At 38.9% G+C, this 16,435-nt stretch overlaps 2 protein-coding genes across 3 annotated transcripts in view; one reads left to right on the top strand and one right to left on the bottom strand.

Moving 5' to 3' along the window:
* Nucleotides 1-16,435, top strand: part of cenpp (centromere protein P) — a 90,630-nt gene that overhangs the window by 8,174 nt on the left and 66,021 nt on the right. For both annotated transcript variants that reach the window (XM_068314813.1, XM_068314814.1), the window contains exon 6: nt 4,434-4,530. In XM_068314813.1, coding sequence (XP_068170914.1) covers nt 4,434-4,530 — 97 coding nt within the window. The remainder of the gene's footprint in view (nt 1-4,433; nt 4,531-16,435) is intronic.
* ogna (osteoglycin, paralog a) lies at nt 6,722-14,884 on the bottom strand. Its single transcript, XM_068314993.1, has 6 exons — nt 14,598-14,884; nt 13,021-13,084; nt 11,122-11,286; nt 9,422-9,624; nt 8,667-8,759; nt 6,722-8,512 (listed from the first exon to the last, which is right to left on the bottom strand). The coding sequence occupies exons 1-6, from the start codon at nt 14,760-14,762 to the stop codon at nt 8,342-8,344; spliced, it is 861 nt and encodes a 286-aa protein (XP_068171094.1). The 5' UTR covers nt 14,763-14,884; the 3' UTR covers nt 6,722-8,341.

Genomic DNA, 16,435 nt, shown 5'->3' on the forward strand with positions numbered 1-16,435 from the left:
GGATCCTTAATGTGAGTGGGTGATGAAATGCGCTGTGGTACACTGTGTCAAAGCAGTTTAGACTCAAGGGAGCAGCATGGGTATAAATAATATCCCTACAATCCAATGTCCTTAACTCATTGGCTGTTAGCACTTTGATCACCTTTGGCGGACTTTCTCTGATGGTTCAGAGAATTATCATTGTTTTCTTTTTGTTCGTAATCGATTGCAAGATGCTTGCTCAGAGCGACACCGTGTTCACTCGTGGGTGAGCTCTGACATACATAAACTGTTTTGCATCGTAAGCTGCCAAAATTTCTCTGTCTTTGTCTGATTCAACCCTCTGTTCCGTAACTAGATCAGTCGTGAGTACACTTAATACCATGATTAGAAGTCTGACAAGCTCCATCAGACCATCTTCCAGCCATCCCCGTTGAAAAACGGGATTGATGTCTGCAGTCGTCAAAGTCAGCCAGTGACTTAATGTTGTCTGTATTTTTTTTAACAACGAGGTTATAACAATTTGTAATTTTTTGCTAAATCCTGGCAGTTGTCACTTTCTGTAACAGCTGAGACATGTTCAGAAATTGACAGTTTGCCATCAACCATAAACCAAGCTTAAAGAACCGAAGAGGGTTTTTGTCCAGAGTAAAACCCTCACAGTCTTTCACTATGTACTGTTTTTCTATGTTTTCAAAAAAAGATACCATACTGTAAATACTAAAGAAAATTCAGGAAATTCAAACCTGAATGCCAAATCTTAAGAACTTCTCTGCATTGAAGAATCGATGTTTCATCGTCTTGGTTTCAGCTCTGTCTTTTGTGTCGGTCCTTACATTGTTTTAATAAGCTGTGCTACAAACAAACAAGGGTATTCTTAATGTACCTGTTTAAGTATACTAGGACAAAGCCTTTTAAGCCTGTGGTAACCTCCAGCGTCACCTCAACACCATGAACTGATATTTCCAGCTGGGATAAGATTACGAAATACTCAGGTTTCAGTTTGTTTATCTCCGTAGAGAAATTATACAAAGGGGGCGGCGCCTCGCTCAAGGGCGCCTCGGCAGTGCTCGCTTCAGAGTTTGAGCGACACCACCCACTGTCAGCTCACACTCTGAAGTAACTGGGCGGGAGTGGGAATCGAACCGTCAATCTTGTGATCATTGGACAACGCGCTCTACCACCTGAGCCACTGCCGCCCTGGGATAGGCTCCAGCAACGCCTGTGAGGCAGAAAAGCGGCAAAAGACGAGCCAATTATGGTCATCTCGTCTTCAAGAAAATGCCTGGATGGATGTTCCGGATGTTGTTTTCATGCTCAGGTGCACTGTTTGACCCGATACAGTAGCCACACTCTGCCAGAAGGTGCTCTGTTGGTGGGGGCACTAAAAATTATAAGTCTGACTTGCTCCATTTGTGAGGCCAAACCACATCTGGATTATATCAACCAAGTTGCATAATCTGGCAAACAAGTGAAGGAAAAATGCTGGATGTAGTGATTCTGACCCAACGCTTCTCTTCTCTCTGAGCCTGTGTGTGAGAATGTTTTACAGAGATCGTTTTACAGTCCAAGTTGACTAATAATCTTTCTTCAATCATGTTGGTCTCTGTTGTCCTGGTTGTTACTGCTAGCAGACACGTGGACAAGTTTCCTCCAGTCTTGCTGAAGAGCTTTCTTTGCAAGACAAGCAAGCTGTATACTGTATACTCCACAGTTCACCCTCCTATCTAGACATCGGGTGCTGTGTTAGAATGGTCTTCTTGAACTTCTCAAGCACCATTAACATCATGCAGCCCTTGCAAATGCAGGATAAGCTGGCTTCCATGGATGTAAGAAGAACATACTGTTTATTAGCCCCTTAGGGAAATTACATTTACATGTAGACACCTACCTCGTGGGCTGGATCACCACCTACCCGATAGACTGACCCCAATATGTTTGTATGGGGCACTGCTAGTCATCAGTGTTAACCAGCAGCATGGGGGCGCCACAGGAGACAGTTCTCCCTTCCCCTTCTCTTCACTCTCTACACCACGGACTTCCAGGATAACTCTTCTCATGCCACATGCAACAGAACTGCGATGACAATGCGATTATAGCATGTATCATGGAGGGTGAGGAGGAGTAGTACATGACATTGGTGGTGGACTTTGTGGAGTAGTGCCAATGGAAGGAGCTCCAGCTGAACGTGTCCAAGACAAAGGAGATAGTGCTGGATTTCCGGCAGGTACCCCCCTCCCCACAGCCAGTGGTCATCGAGGGAAGTGAACCATCACTGTGCTCTTGGAAACATTTTAGAAGTTTGGTCACTTGGCAGATTCATTATTGTTCCATGACTTCTCCATTCACGGGTCTCGCTGTGGATCTGTGAACTACCAGTGCCATAGAAATCGCTCTGTATTTCTGCAAGTCTTCTTTTTCTCTTCTAAGTCTCATTTAGTTTTGGCATCGTGTGCAACTGCTGCGACCCTTTAGCCAACTTTGTGCTCCTGACAATAGTCAATCTAAGTGATTATCTGATTGAACAGGTCTGTTAGTGATCAGGGTCTCTGAAGTCCAGCTGCAACCATTTATACGGAAACTGACAATGCAGTTTCAGGGTTGGCTACATGAGTTGTGTGTGAGATTATTTCATAAGAATTAGTGTTGGTTCTCATTCCTAATCTTAGTAAATTCTGTTAACAGCTCAGCAATTATCAGAATGACTTTCAGATGACACTGACCTCCCTCGGGTGGGGACTTCCAATCCATATGTGAAAATAAGATCAGTAGGTTTTAAAGACCCTCATTAAAACTTAAAAACTTTAAAGACTCCCATGAGGTTGAAAATCTGAAACTCCTCAACAGCCGTTCAGAACTTAAAAAATTTTCTTGGATGAGAGGTGAAATGTCTTCTAGCTTTTCAAAAAATTCACCTTGACTTTATTCAACACAGACCTGACCATGACCTTGACGACTGATAATCTTCACAAACATATTATAACTGCTGTTTTTTAAATGATGAATGATCCAGTCTATAGGACTGGATATTGAAAATTTTTCATACAAACCAAAATACATCAAAACTGTAGTCACAATACTTTGTCAATGATCTTTTTTCAACTGTTTTCTGAAAAAAATATTTTTTCCAGGAAACTTATTTTCATTATGAACTGAAACTAATACAATTTTTCAAGCCCAGATGTCACTGAAATCAGGCAATTGATTCACTGTAATGACCCCTGAAGGAAAAAGCCGAAAGGAAAAGGAAGAAGAAGAATCTCCTTCATAATCAATAAAGTCAATTCAGTAGAACAATGTCAAAATGGTGATCAGTCTTTCTATGTCTTTTTGATAATAGTCGTTCAATGGGGAGATTGCTGCAGTCTTTCTATCAGCTCTGTGAAATATCTGTTGTCTGGAAACTTCACCCAGCTGCTGTCTAGGCCCCAACCCCCATGGAAAACGCTGGAAAGGCTTTCACAGAAGATTAGATTAGATTCAGAGTGAACCGCAACAAAACTGAGTTTTTGATTGATTTTTGGTGCCATTGTGACATGCACCATACTTAATGTTGGCAGCATCATTTGGGACCAACCTTTTACAGTTTTTGGCTGGATTGTTCAGGGTTGGATCTTCTCGTGTTTTTTGTGTGAAGAGACATGCTTCTAAATCTATGTCTCTACACTTGGCAATATTAGAAGGTTGCAGTGAATATGTTGAACAGCTTCTTCTGGAATGTGTTCTATTCAAAAAGACATTGCTACCATTTTGGAGTCATAACTCATCTATTACTCAAGAACATACTGTTTTTACTATTACTACAAAAATCCACTAATGTCTCTGGAAATACAGTAGCTCACAAATATTGACGTTAACTCAGTGCCTGCCATTGGTATTAATTCCTTTTTTCAATGAGAAGGGGTGGTGGATAGTGTGGTGGCGCTCGTCAGTGAAAATCGGGTTTCTAATCATGGAATTTAGTGTAATGATGACTGATCCAGTGATGGAATGGAGGATGGCGGATCAGAGAAAGTTGGGGCAGCTCATGACAAAGTTTGTGTATGTCAGTGCTAACCAGCGAGCGATCACGCTGTCGCTCTGGGAAGACTATCTTGCAATTGGTCAAGAACAGAAAGAAAACACCGATAAATATCTGGAGCGTTGGCGAAAGTTCGCTGACGGAGACCAGTTGCAACCAATAAGTTCATAATACAGTATATAGATAGAGCTATCTTTGACTTTGAGTGAGATACAAATTCTTGATATAAAGTGTATCTGCTGGCTTAGGAGCTATTCCTTTGGCTTGTGAGTGATTATATGTATGTACTGTATAAGTTCCTGATGATGAAGAGGTGCCTCACAAGGGAGCTCCCGCCACCAGTGTATGAGTATGTGTTATAATAATAATGATTCAGATCACCTTTGAAGGAGCAAACCTAAACGTTCTAATAACGTATGCAATATCATTTCAGGGTGGAGGAGAACAGGGATCTTCTGCTGTTCTTCAGGACACTCAGGACGTTCTCAGACAGATGTAATGACCGGTGCAGAACCTTTCGACATTTCCAGGTAAGTGAAGACAAACTTGGACCAAACTGGTATTCAAACTGCAGGTTTAACCTCACACACCTGCTATCCATGGTACGATTACATGTGAAGACAGACTAATGCTGTACTTGGATCAGGATAATCCTTTCTTTGGCCTCGTTATGTGTAACATTGCATTTTTGTTTGTTTGTTTGTTGTCAAACAAACTAATATTTGGCATTGCCACAATCTTGGATTTAATTGTTTGTACGAGTCTGAAAATTTAGGGTACATTCTTATTTTGTTAAAGAACAGTCATGCCCCATGTAAGAAGGATGAGACGCACCAGACCGTCCTGAAGTCTTTCAGTTGGGAGACCAGATGGACCATTGGTCAGTGTGAGAACAGATAAACCCAGAATGTGACTTAAGGGTTGGACTTCTTGTTTAACCGATGCTTGAACTTTGCTGGCATTCACACTCATCTGTCTGTGGAGGATCTTTCTTGTCCAACTTAGAGGTTAAAAGGTCAGTCCTTTAGACGGGGTTTCAGAGGGACTAGTTTGCTCTGGCATCTCATTTCCTCCCACTGTTCCACCCACAGGACTATTGTTTAAGGTTCAAAGAATGCTAGTATTAGTTGAGCGATGGTTGTCAGGGAGGAAAGGGTAAATACAAGTCCTTGTGTAAAATGTTTAAATTATAGCTGATGAAAGAAGTGGAGCTTAATGCTGTTGGTGTGAATTACATTTGTCACGGTAAATGTCAGTGCTAAACTTTTTAGAGGTTGTAATAAAATTTAAAATGGTAAATCAAGCTTCAGAAGCATTATGGACATATTCTCTTGTTTACTCTGAGCATTTACCTTTCTGCCAAGTTGGCCGCAATGAAGAAGGATTAACCCACATTTTCCACATTGACCTGTGTGCTCCAACCTCTTATTTTGCTTCAGTTGCATTTTCTTAAGTGTTCTTGTGGAAAAATGTAAGTTCTGTAACTGTTGTACAATACTGTTGGCAGTGGTTTGAATGACACAGCGGAAAAAAAACAAATAAAGGTATAAAATACAAACATTTCACCGAGACCTGTAGCCAGGAAATCTTACTGTTTTTGTTGATGGTCGACCACAACATTAACCAGCCCATCACGACAGCACTGCAAGGCTTCACATAATTATTGGCTATGCAGCACCTATAGACCACAGACATGTACAAGTATGTGCCAAAGAATTGTTTGCATATATAGACTTTACAGGCAGCCAAGAGGAGTCTTGTAATGTACTTAGTGTTTTAGAACCTCTTTAACCATAGTGTTATGATCCCTCAAGGAGTGATATGATTGTAATTGTTTAGCTCTACACAGGTCACGCCTGGATTTATGTCTACCATGAATCTACCACAGACATCCAGGCGTAACCTGGATGTAAATCCAGGTTATATGTCTGGAGTGATTCCATTTTGTTGCATCTCAGTTCTTCACTCTATATATGAATCCATCCACCCATCTATCCATCCATCCATGAAATATACGGGCACGATGCATTTTGTCCAAAGAATGAAAGAAATGTGTAGAGGATACAAGAATTTACAAGCAGGCCCAAATATTTAAGAATTTGTCATGTTTATAACATTTCTTTGGAATAAAAAAACAACACTTTGCAATGTGTAGGTTCAATGAGTTTATAGACTTTCTAACACAGTGACAAGAAAGTAGTCTATATCGTTCAGGCTTTGTGAAATCATTAGACAGGTTTATTGTCTACAGAGTGTGGTCTTCTGTCAGATGTTCGGTGTAAAATGAAAATGAGCTGGAGACGCCACAGGTAGGCTGGTATAGGGATGTCCTGCTTAACTGACACTTCGTACTTGCAGTCAGAAGGGAAAAGCTTTATTGCTTACAGTGGTGCGTTGTCCAACATCTGCTGATTTCTATGGCAGGTAAGACCACCAACAGCACCAAAGGTAGGTAGGAAGGAGAACACATCATGTTCTGGTGATGACATGTACATTGGCCAAACTGGGCTATATTTTCTTTCTTTAATTTTTTTATGTTAATAGCGACAATATTATAAATGTAAATGAAATAAAAATGAGTGAATCTACCATGAATCTACCACAGATTTGAAAACCTGCTAACCATAGTGTCTCCTTTATAGTTCATGATTGAGGAAACGTAAACACACTGCAAGCTAATAATGCCTTATTATTAATGACACAATGCGAAAATCGATAAAACCACTTCAAAAATGATATTTTATTAAAATAAAACATAGCCATGTCACAAACATATCTCCCTTTATACTGCTTGTTCACATCAGTATTAATTTCTCAAATGATCCGGAAGAGTAAAATACAGTTTTTAAAAGCAGGAAAATAAAAATAGCTCATTTTCACGTTACCATACTTCAAGGCTACATTGTTTCCCAGTGCACCTCAGTTGGGACTATAAATTACAGAAAAGGTAAGGCACAAAATGCTTACGAAATACATTTGATCAAATATACATATCTAGTGTTCTTTTTTATTGGAACCTATCAACTGAAATAAAATCACACAATGGTGGTGTAAAATGCCTGTGAGTGTTTGTTTGGTTCCAGTCTCTTTGTCATTTGACATTCAAGACTGATACATACTTTTAAGGAAAACATTAGATTACAACGTGTTTTTGTCAGACTGTTTAAAAGATGTTGTTTTTGTCTTTAACATTTTCATTTATTGGTGATGGTATTTAAAAACATTTTTTTTTGGAAATATTCTTGCCTGTATAGCCAATATTTCATTAACACATTTTCTCTAAAGGTTTAGTCTGGAAAGTTTAACATGAAGCATGCAACAGTACAATACATGTAACACAAAAAAAGCACTCCAAAGTCATGCATTCATTCATGCATTCATGCAATGATGTCTACCCAAATGAAATTCCTGCTGAGTCACAATGAAAAGTGTGGTGAAAAAGGCATACAGCTCTGTTAGCAACTGTTGGATGCGTTAGCTAATACATCTAGAATTTGCAGGGGATATTTTGCCATTTTTTCCTGATTTAATTCTGCAGGGAGAGCACTGGGTTGGAAGCAATGTGGCTACATGTGTGTTGGCTCATTTACAGTCTTGTAGTAGTTTTGTTCATCTGAGGAGTATAGTATCAGGTCAGCATGAAATAATAGTTTGGCCTTTCATTGATGTGTTGATTCTTCACAACTGATTTAATTACCTCTGTTCTACAGGCATTATATCACAGGTGGAGTGGACATTCAAAATGTATACTATCTTTTTAACAGGACACCATAATCTATTAGCCTGTTTGTCACTTATAATCCATTTGCCACAGCTTGAGTATGCTTCAAACAATGTGTTTCATGTACTAATAGGATTGAAAAAATTTTTTCTGGAAACAAATCAAAGATATCCTGAACAGTTTTCCAAATCCAAAGCTGTCCCCTACACCCAGTGACTGACAAGGTGTGTGGACAATTCAGCCCATCAAGACTACAACATAATTCCGATAATTCAGATGTCACACTAAATTCTTCAGAGCCCTTCTCAGATGCTTAGCACCAATTTATGTGACAGTGAATAAAATGTGCCACTTTATGCACATTTTAAATACCTACTTTTGATTCCAGGCCAGAAAAGAGAAATTATTGTATTTGTATATATTCAATCCAGTGAAAGGTTTCATTTTGACCTGACAATGTCACAATTTGCTTGTGGGTTTGCTATTGTAAAACATTGACAACCTTACCCTTGCATTACGGAACCCATGCCCTCAAAAATAGACCCCCCACCCCACCCATTTAGGACTCTGTTGTGGGAAAACTGTTCCATCATCAGGGACACGGTAAAGTTTCTGCCACCTCAGCGGTACCTTCCGACTGGTAGTACTCGCAGACAGGTAAAGCTGTCTGGGTACTTGGACAACACCACAGGGTTGCCATCCAAACGGACCTCAGTGAGGCTTGGTCTGAGGTAGTAGGTGTTGTTAGATTTGCAGAAGGTGTCTATGTTGACCTCAGTGATGTTGTTGTTCTGAGGAAATATAAACAGTTTTGAATTTATCAGTCAGTCTTCAGGGTATTACATCGACTGCATTTTTAAATTCACTTAAGGCCTTGGCTTATTAGGATCTGTGTGTACTCTATGAATGTATCTACATTTTAGCAGTATTTTAAAAGATACAAACCTGTAGGTGTAAGGACCGAACACTGTCAGGAATGAATGGAACAGCTTCCAGCTTGTTGTCCGCAAGGAACAAGTTGAGCAACTTGGTCATTTTCTGTCGGGAGGCAAATTGACACCATAGTCATTTCAGTTAACAGTTATACTTGTGCTTGTGAAAGGTGGGAGTCTTCTTGTAAGTTTATGTTAAATACCTGGCTATAAAGCAACCCAGAAGATGAATGTCAGAGGTACACTCTATGGCTACAGTAGGGGACATTTTGAAAAATATGCTGGTTTTTTGTAGGTTTTCTTTAGTGGAGCTGGAGTCAAGCTCTTTGTTTGACATTAACCTAAACACTTACTGATTAAATGTAAATGTAGCTGTTCTTTGAAACCTTCTGCATGTACAGAGACCAAAATCAAAATCAATGCTCACCAACTTAATTTGAAAACTTTTATCATATGTAGTTGGAGTTATCCCTGGATGGTTGCCCATCCAAGTGAGTGTTTCTCTATTTGGCTTGTCTCACTCTTGAAATTATTTCTCAAAACGTAGAATTAAGTTATGTAGGGTAGGTGTTTAGAAGCTCCATTCAAGTGTCCCCTAATTTTCTACAATAAACTGTATAGTAAGGAACCAAAAGTGTTCTGACATAAGGTGTTTCAGACAGGAAGTTGTAGAGACTGAGAACATTAAATGATTTTTAGATGCCTTTATACATATCCTGCATTAGAACAGGATTGGATAACTGTAATTTCCGATGTGAAGATATGTACCTTGAAAGCATTAGCTTTGACACCCTTGGTTTTGAGGAGGTTGTTGTTGGCATTAAAAGATGTGAGTTGGGCAGGGAGCATTGGAAGTTTCACCAATCTGTTTTCGGCCAGAGACAACTGCTCCAACCGGATTAGTTTGGAGAATGCTCCATCTTCAATCTCTGAGATTAGGTTCCCCGTCAAGTCAATCCTCCTGAGAGTCACTGTCAAAGGATAGAAATGTATTACCACAGTTGTAGATGTTTTGGACGTCTCACTAGTTGTAGAAAAATATATTTCTCAAGTCAAATTATGTTCAAACAACTAATAAATTTGTACAATCCAATGCAAACATGTTTTAGATTTAGATTATATAATTTATATGTAACTAAGACTTGGCTAAACCATCTACATTGTTCAAACAATAAGAGGGCCAGTCCTAGACTTATTTTTACATCTTGCTTCCAAGCGGTGATGTATTGTGATTGTCAGTGTTCGTGTGTTCGTCCATTCGTTCATACGTTCGTTCGTTCGTCCGTCCGTCTGTTAGTTAATCCACCAAATATCTTCACAACCATTGCAGATAGAAATATGAAACTAAAAGCACATTACTCGGGTGACAAAGGGGATGACTTTGACCTTGAGAAAAGTAGGCCAAGGCCAAATTTCAACTTTTGTACTCTCAGGAACCGGATAAGTTAGAAAGATGAGGGAGAAGGCCAGTTTGAGTAAGACCGTGCTTTGATCTATGGTCTTTGATCTACCTATGCTTTGATCTACCTATGCACTAGCCTTGATCTATGGTCAAAGCTAGTTAGGTACAGTCTAACCTCGGTTTTCGAACGCTTCTGTTCTGGACCAAATCGGTTTTAGACCAGAAAATCTGAGAATGTTACGTCTCTGAACTCGACCAAAATTCGGCTCTCGACCAAACCGAAAGAAGCTGAGAACGAGACTCACTTGGGAGCCGAGGGAACTGCCCAGGATGCTTCCTCTGTAGCGCATTCGTGTTCAAAGGTCGATAGTATATCTTGTATTAAAATAAAACATAGTGTCTATTTCGACCCTTTTTTCATTTATGGTAGACAGTATACAGTGCAGTTTATGGTGTAAACCGAAAGAAGCCGAGCGTACCTGAACACGACTCACTTGGGAGCCGAGCGAACTCGAATGCCCAGGATACTTCCTCCGTAGCGCATTTGTGTTAAAAGTTCGATAGGATATCTTTTATTAAAATAAAACACAGTGTCTATTTCTACCCTTTTTTATTTATGGTAAACAGTATACAGTGCAGTTTATGGTGTAAAATAGTTAAAAAATAACTTAGAAAAAGTTGTTTTTTAGACTTGGAACAGATTAAAATTATTTACATTAATTATAATGGGAAAAATAGTTTCAGATTTCGAACAACTCGCTTTTCGAACAGCCTTCTGGAACGGATTATGTTCGAAAACCGAGGGTTGACTGTACTACTTTCAGGGTACCCTGACCTACCCTGGAAGTGGTAAGTCACGGGAGGTTGCCTTCTCTGACTGTCTTGGTCCTTGTTTATGTAGAAATAACCAGCCTTAAGTTTCTTTTCAACAGTTTACAGTGAACTTACAGTGCAGCTGATACACATATCGTTGGGGTTTTACTAGGCAAATGCAGTACATTTTAATATGAACTATGCACTTGATGTGCCTCAAGGGCCATCAAGGGGGGCTACTGTCCAGACTTACCAATTTCTGCAAAGTCTTTTGCACGGATCTTTTCGATCTTGTTGAAACGGGCATACAGGTAGGCCGTCTCTTTAGGCAGGGCAGGAACAGCGGTCATGTCGGGACTAACCTCTTCACAGTACACTGAACCAGTGAGACATACACACAGCAGGCAGGTGGGCAGGTCTGCAACATAAAGGAAAACACTTTTCACTTTTATTAATGGCGACATCTTGCTGGTAGGTACAAAAGCTTTCACAAGCTTAGATGTAGTTACAACACTTAGATTTTAACAACTAACCATTGAACCAGTTCATTGCTTTGTCTAATGAGATGGCAAAAAACCTATTGCCCATCAAATTAGACAGCGGAAGCAGAAGACTCTCCCATTTGAGATCATGGACATTGTTTTCTTTGATAAATGACGCAGCATGCATTTTCTACTTCTCTCGGTTTATTAACCTAACCTAACAAATACAAAGATGACATCATTGCAGTTCTTTTCTGCCTGTCTAAAAAGCACCAAAAAAACCCTCCATACACAGTGAAACTCGGTCTCACTTGACTCAGGCAAAAATGATCATGGCGCAGTAGCTAATATCTAATATATTAGCAATAGCTAACATCTATCTATCCATCTATCTATCTATCTCTATCTATCTATCTATCTATCTATCTATCTATCTATCTATCTATCTATCTATCTATCTATCTATCTATCTATCTATGCAGACGTCTTTCATCACGCTAAAATTTCTCTGAAGGTTACAGTGACCAAATGAAACATCTTTTTCTTAAAGACACATACAGATATGTATGTTTTGTTGGAAATGTCAGAGGGAGCAAGTATACAACTCAAGACTAGAGTAGTACATAGCTTGAAACTGGTATATAGTATTATATTTTACACTATGAAATTGATAAAAATGTTAAAACACACATTAATTATTTGACTCTTATTCTTTGATCAGTTTTGTTTCATATGACAACTGAACATCTGTCAAATTCATAATTTCTTTGAAATTACTTTGAAATTATTTTGTAGAATAATGAATTGTTTTAATAAATATCACAGTCTTACATATGTCACATCTTCATTACAGTAAGTTTATGTAGGAGTTGTTCATTTCTGTTCCCCTGCAGTTTATTTACAATGCACCGAATTATCATCTAACTATCACCATCACATGAGACCATAGCTCCTCTTTTTTAGCCTGTCCACTGTGGTCAGGATACCTGTCAGATAGAATTATCTTTATTTTCTATCACCATCAAAGAGGATGAGTAATTACTACAATTAATTTGTCTATGTAGCTGTCTATCTCCAGGATTAACTGCTGTGAGACAAAATTTCAGGAGATTCTGTGGGCCAGTTGGCCTTGTCATGGCCCAGTAGAATGGGGAACCCTGACTATTTGGGAGTATATGTTCTCAGAAGGAAAGAATATAATTGCAGGAGTTTTATATAAGAGCAATGACATCTGTAGGGACAAAAAAATTGATGAGAGAATGCTCTTGTTTGTTGGTCTTAAAAGGACTAAATGAACCACCTCAGACCCTCAAACTCAATGTTTCCTGATTTTCCATTTCCTGTTCAAGATTTTGAGTCTGTTATTGTTCTTAACCTTTGTGAGTGTATTTCAGATTGTTTGCAAATTTTAGCATTTGAATAACTTTAACAAATACAAATAACGTGCGTAAAATAAACACCTACATTTAAAAATCTGCAATCAAAACTGGCATGTTAGCTTTCCCTTAAAAGATTCTTTCCTATATTCTGTTATTACTTTTGGGATGCATAAACGTCATGTTGGGATGCACAATTTTTATGTGAAGCGCATCCTAGGGATGCACTACTTTCTTGAGGTAAAATTAACTCTGGAATCAGTTGAGCAAGATGTCGACCAGTCTTTTGCTTACCAGTGACGTTTCCTCCCTCTGTGATTAGACCGGAATCAGGTTCATCAGCAAGGGGAAGCATCTTCTGTAATACATTGATAACGACAGAATTAGGAGGTCAGTTTTGGAAATGAAAAAAGTGTCACATGAACTGGACAATATGACACTACACATTTGAGACAGTCTAACACCAACAGACATGTCAATTTGTGCACTTCATTCACTGATCATAATAATGATATTGACACAGTAGCTGACTCATCAAAGTTCTAAGTTTGTCAACTTCAACAAAGCTAATGGGAAACATGTCTAGATGCCATCTTTAATAAGTAATATACCGTCAGCTGTTGTTTGGTTAGTGAGAACTAAAGAAATTAATGGGACAAGAAATAAAAATGTTCTAACTTGTGATTCCATCTACAAAATTCACCATGACGTGGATGAATGAGAATCTACACAGGTCTCACTCATTTTCAATAGTATGAAGATGTATTATCGCCACCCTCTGGTGGATGTCTTGCACTACGACCGATCACTGATGATGATAAGGAAAAAATTTTGTTGTTTTTTTTAAAGACAAAATATCTTCATGTTATGTGATTTCATTTTTTTTATAATGTAATTACTTCAGAAATCCCACATTGGTTCATTTTCTTCACTCAAGTGAAAAATTATAGGTTCTAAAATATACTCAAATTGTAAATGTAACAGAACATTTAAGTACATTTTCTCCTGGTTGCTGTGGCACAAACTTAGCTTAGTCTTAGTCTTAGTTCTTAGCTTAGCTTAGTCTTGTTCTTTGCATCTTCCCCCCTCTGTAAGTAAACATGCAGATTCAATAGATTATTTCAGAAGTGCATTGTATACTACAAGGCATGGCTAGATTTTGTCTAGTAAACCTTGATAAGTGATGCCATTTTATATGTAATGAGAATCAGGAGAGTTTTAAGGTTTTTCATTGTCAGCACTTGATCCCAGTAGCCGTTAGACTACTTTGAGAGAGAGAGAGAGAGAGAGAGAGAGAGAGAGAGAGAGAGAGAGAGAGAGAGAGAGAGAGAGAGAGAGAGAGAGAGAGAGAGAGAGAGAGACACACACACACACACACACACACACACACACACACACACACACACACACACACACACACACACACACACACACACACAACCAATAAAGAATCATTTAAGGTGGGATCTTACTACCTCACTGGTTTCACGGTTGGTTAATTCATTCCCCATCGAGATGGGATTGTACAAATTGGAAAAAAACAATAAAATATTGGAAATCAATACCATTTGATCATCAATTTTAAATTTTGATCGAATTGATTTTTGGTTTTAGTAAATGCTTAACTGAATTACTGTATTATGTAACAATGATATAAAACTCTAAGGATAATCTCTGGAAGAAGTGCTCTAAGAAAAAGGAAAAATACAGATAATAAATACAGATTAAATGTCTCCAATGAACTGCAAATATTTGTTAAGTCTTGGACAGATTTGTGCATTTAATATTGAAAAAGGATTTTATGCAAATATTTGTCAGCATTATAAATTACAATTTTATGTGCAAAGATTCTGTGATAATTAAGTTCCTACCCTAACCCTCCTTGATGTCAAATGGTCACTGAAGTGTCTGTGAAGCCCAGTGTCTGGTAGAGTTCCCGGTATCAGCTGTGAGTTCTGGTCAGACTTCTTGGTCAAGGCGGCCACGAGCCATGGCACCAGCAGACAGGTGCATAAGAGAACCTTCATGTTGTCCATAGCAGTGCAGCGCTGACACAACAGACACACCTTAAGAGTTTTGGTCTGCAGTTGCTCTCTTCTGTGAGCCCCTGTTGCAAAGTCTCAAATGACTGTCTTTCAAGGCTTGAACCAGGAGCTTCCTGCAGACTATTTAAGGGAGTTTATAGAGCAGAGCACTTAACCCTTCCCTAACCACGCACCAATGACAGAGTAAGACATGGGAGAGGTAGACACACACAAAGAGGCACATATGGTGAAGGACAAAAAATGAATCAAGTGTCAGGCTTTTTGGTAATGTGTACAAAAATCAGTACACGTAGCAAAAACTGCAGAGAAAGCAGAAAAACTGGCAATGACAGCATGACTTTCTTTTTTTTGTCAGGAGGAATGTCTGTGGTCTCAGCCCCATTGCTCAGTAATGACTTATTGTAAGCAACCTATCTTTCATTAGACTGGACAGATGCTTTTTTTCACTTGTCCATTGGTCAGACAACACATTTAACAGCTGCTGCACAGACAGTGATTATGAGCTAGAATCTATATTATTGCATTAGACTGACCAACAGTTAAATCTGCTTTGGTCATATTCTCACAGTAAGGTTTCAGTTCATTATTGATACAGTAATCCCTCGTTACTCGTTGTTAATGCATTCCAGGACTACCCATGAAAAACAAAATTCCGCAATATAGCGACAAACTATTTTATTATTTATGATAATTTAAACATTTATGAACCCTCCCCATACTGGTATTAAACCACCTTCTATTTGTATTAACCTTTTCCCACACTCTTATAGACTGTTTAAAGCACTGTGTCGAAACGTACACATTGAAGCTGTGCACATTGAAGCGTGAATAAGGGAGGGTTAACTGGATTATGGAAATCTACTGTTTTGTCATTTCATAAAAAAATATGTATGTATTTTTGTGTACAGGTAAAACTGCAGTACAGAACAGGTGTAATTCAAGTGATCAAATTTGTATTTTTAAATGTTTAACATTGATCAATATAAAGCCTTTGGAATTCAAGATACATCTGAATTTTGAGAAGGGAGGCTTTTTCAGTGGGACATTGAAAGCCCAGTCGTTGAATCCTTTGTTGGGTGAGGACCCATATATGGAAACATTGACATTGCAGTGTGTGTGTGTGTGGGTATTATATATACATCTTGTTCTGTCCATTCTCTTTTCGGATGGAGAAGATATGATATGGGTATTACGTTAAACTGCATCCAACCTGGAGAGGGATGTACGCCGTTAGGTTCTATTGCCCAAGAGACACCATATGATGACAACTGCAGGTTGTCTGTGGTGCCCCAACTACCCTCCAGGGTTATGGGATAGGTTAGGCTTGGCTTTAAATGTTAATGGAGGCAGAGGCAGACATAAAAGGGCTCTAGTCACAGGGGTCATCAAGCAGAAGGCCTAGGGTGTTGTCTTTTTTGCAGGAAACAAAGGAAAGACAAATCATGGTCAAAATGAGTGGGATTGGAGTCAGTGGTGGATTGTACAGCATGTCCTTAGTCAGCACAAACTTAAGTGCTGGCGTGGTTGTTCTGTTCTTGCCTTCCGTGAAGAGCAACATGTTATCCAGCCTAGAAACAGAAAAACAATGAGCTCTGTTCGTAAAAGCAGAAGAACACAGCACTGTTGTCTGCTGTATTAATGTCCTTTCTTTTGATGACGGGCCT

This window comes from Antennarius striatus, chromosome 5 (assembly GCF_040054535.1).
Source record: "Antennarius striatus isolate MH-2024 chromosome 5, ASM4005453v1, whole genome shotgun sequence".
NCBI lineage: Eukaryota > Metazoa > Chordata > Actinopteri > Lophiiformes > Antennariidae > Antennarius > Antennarius striatus.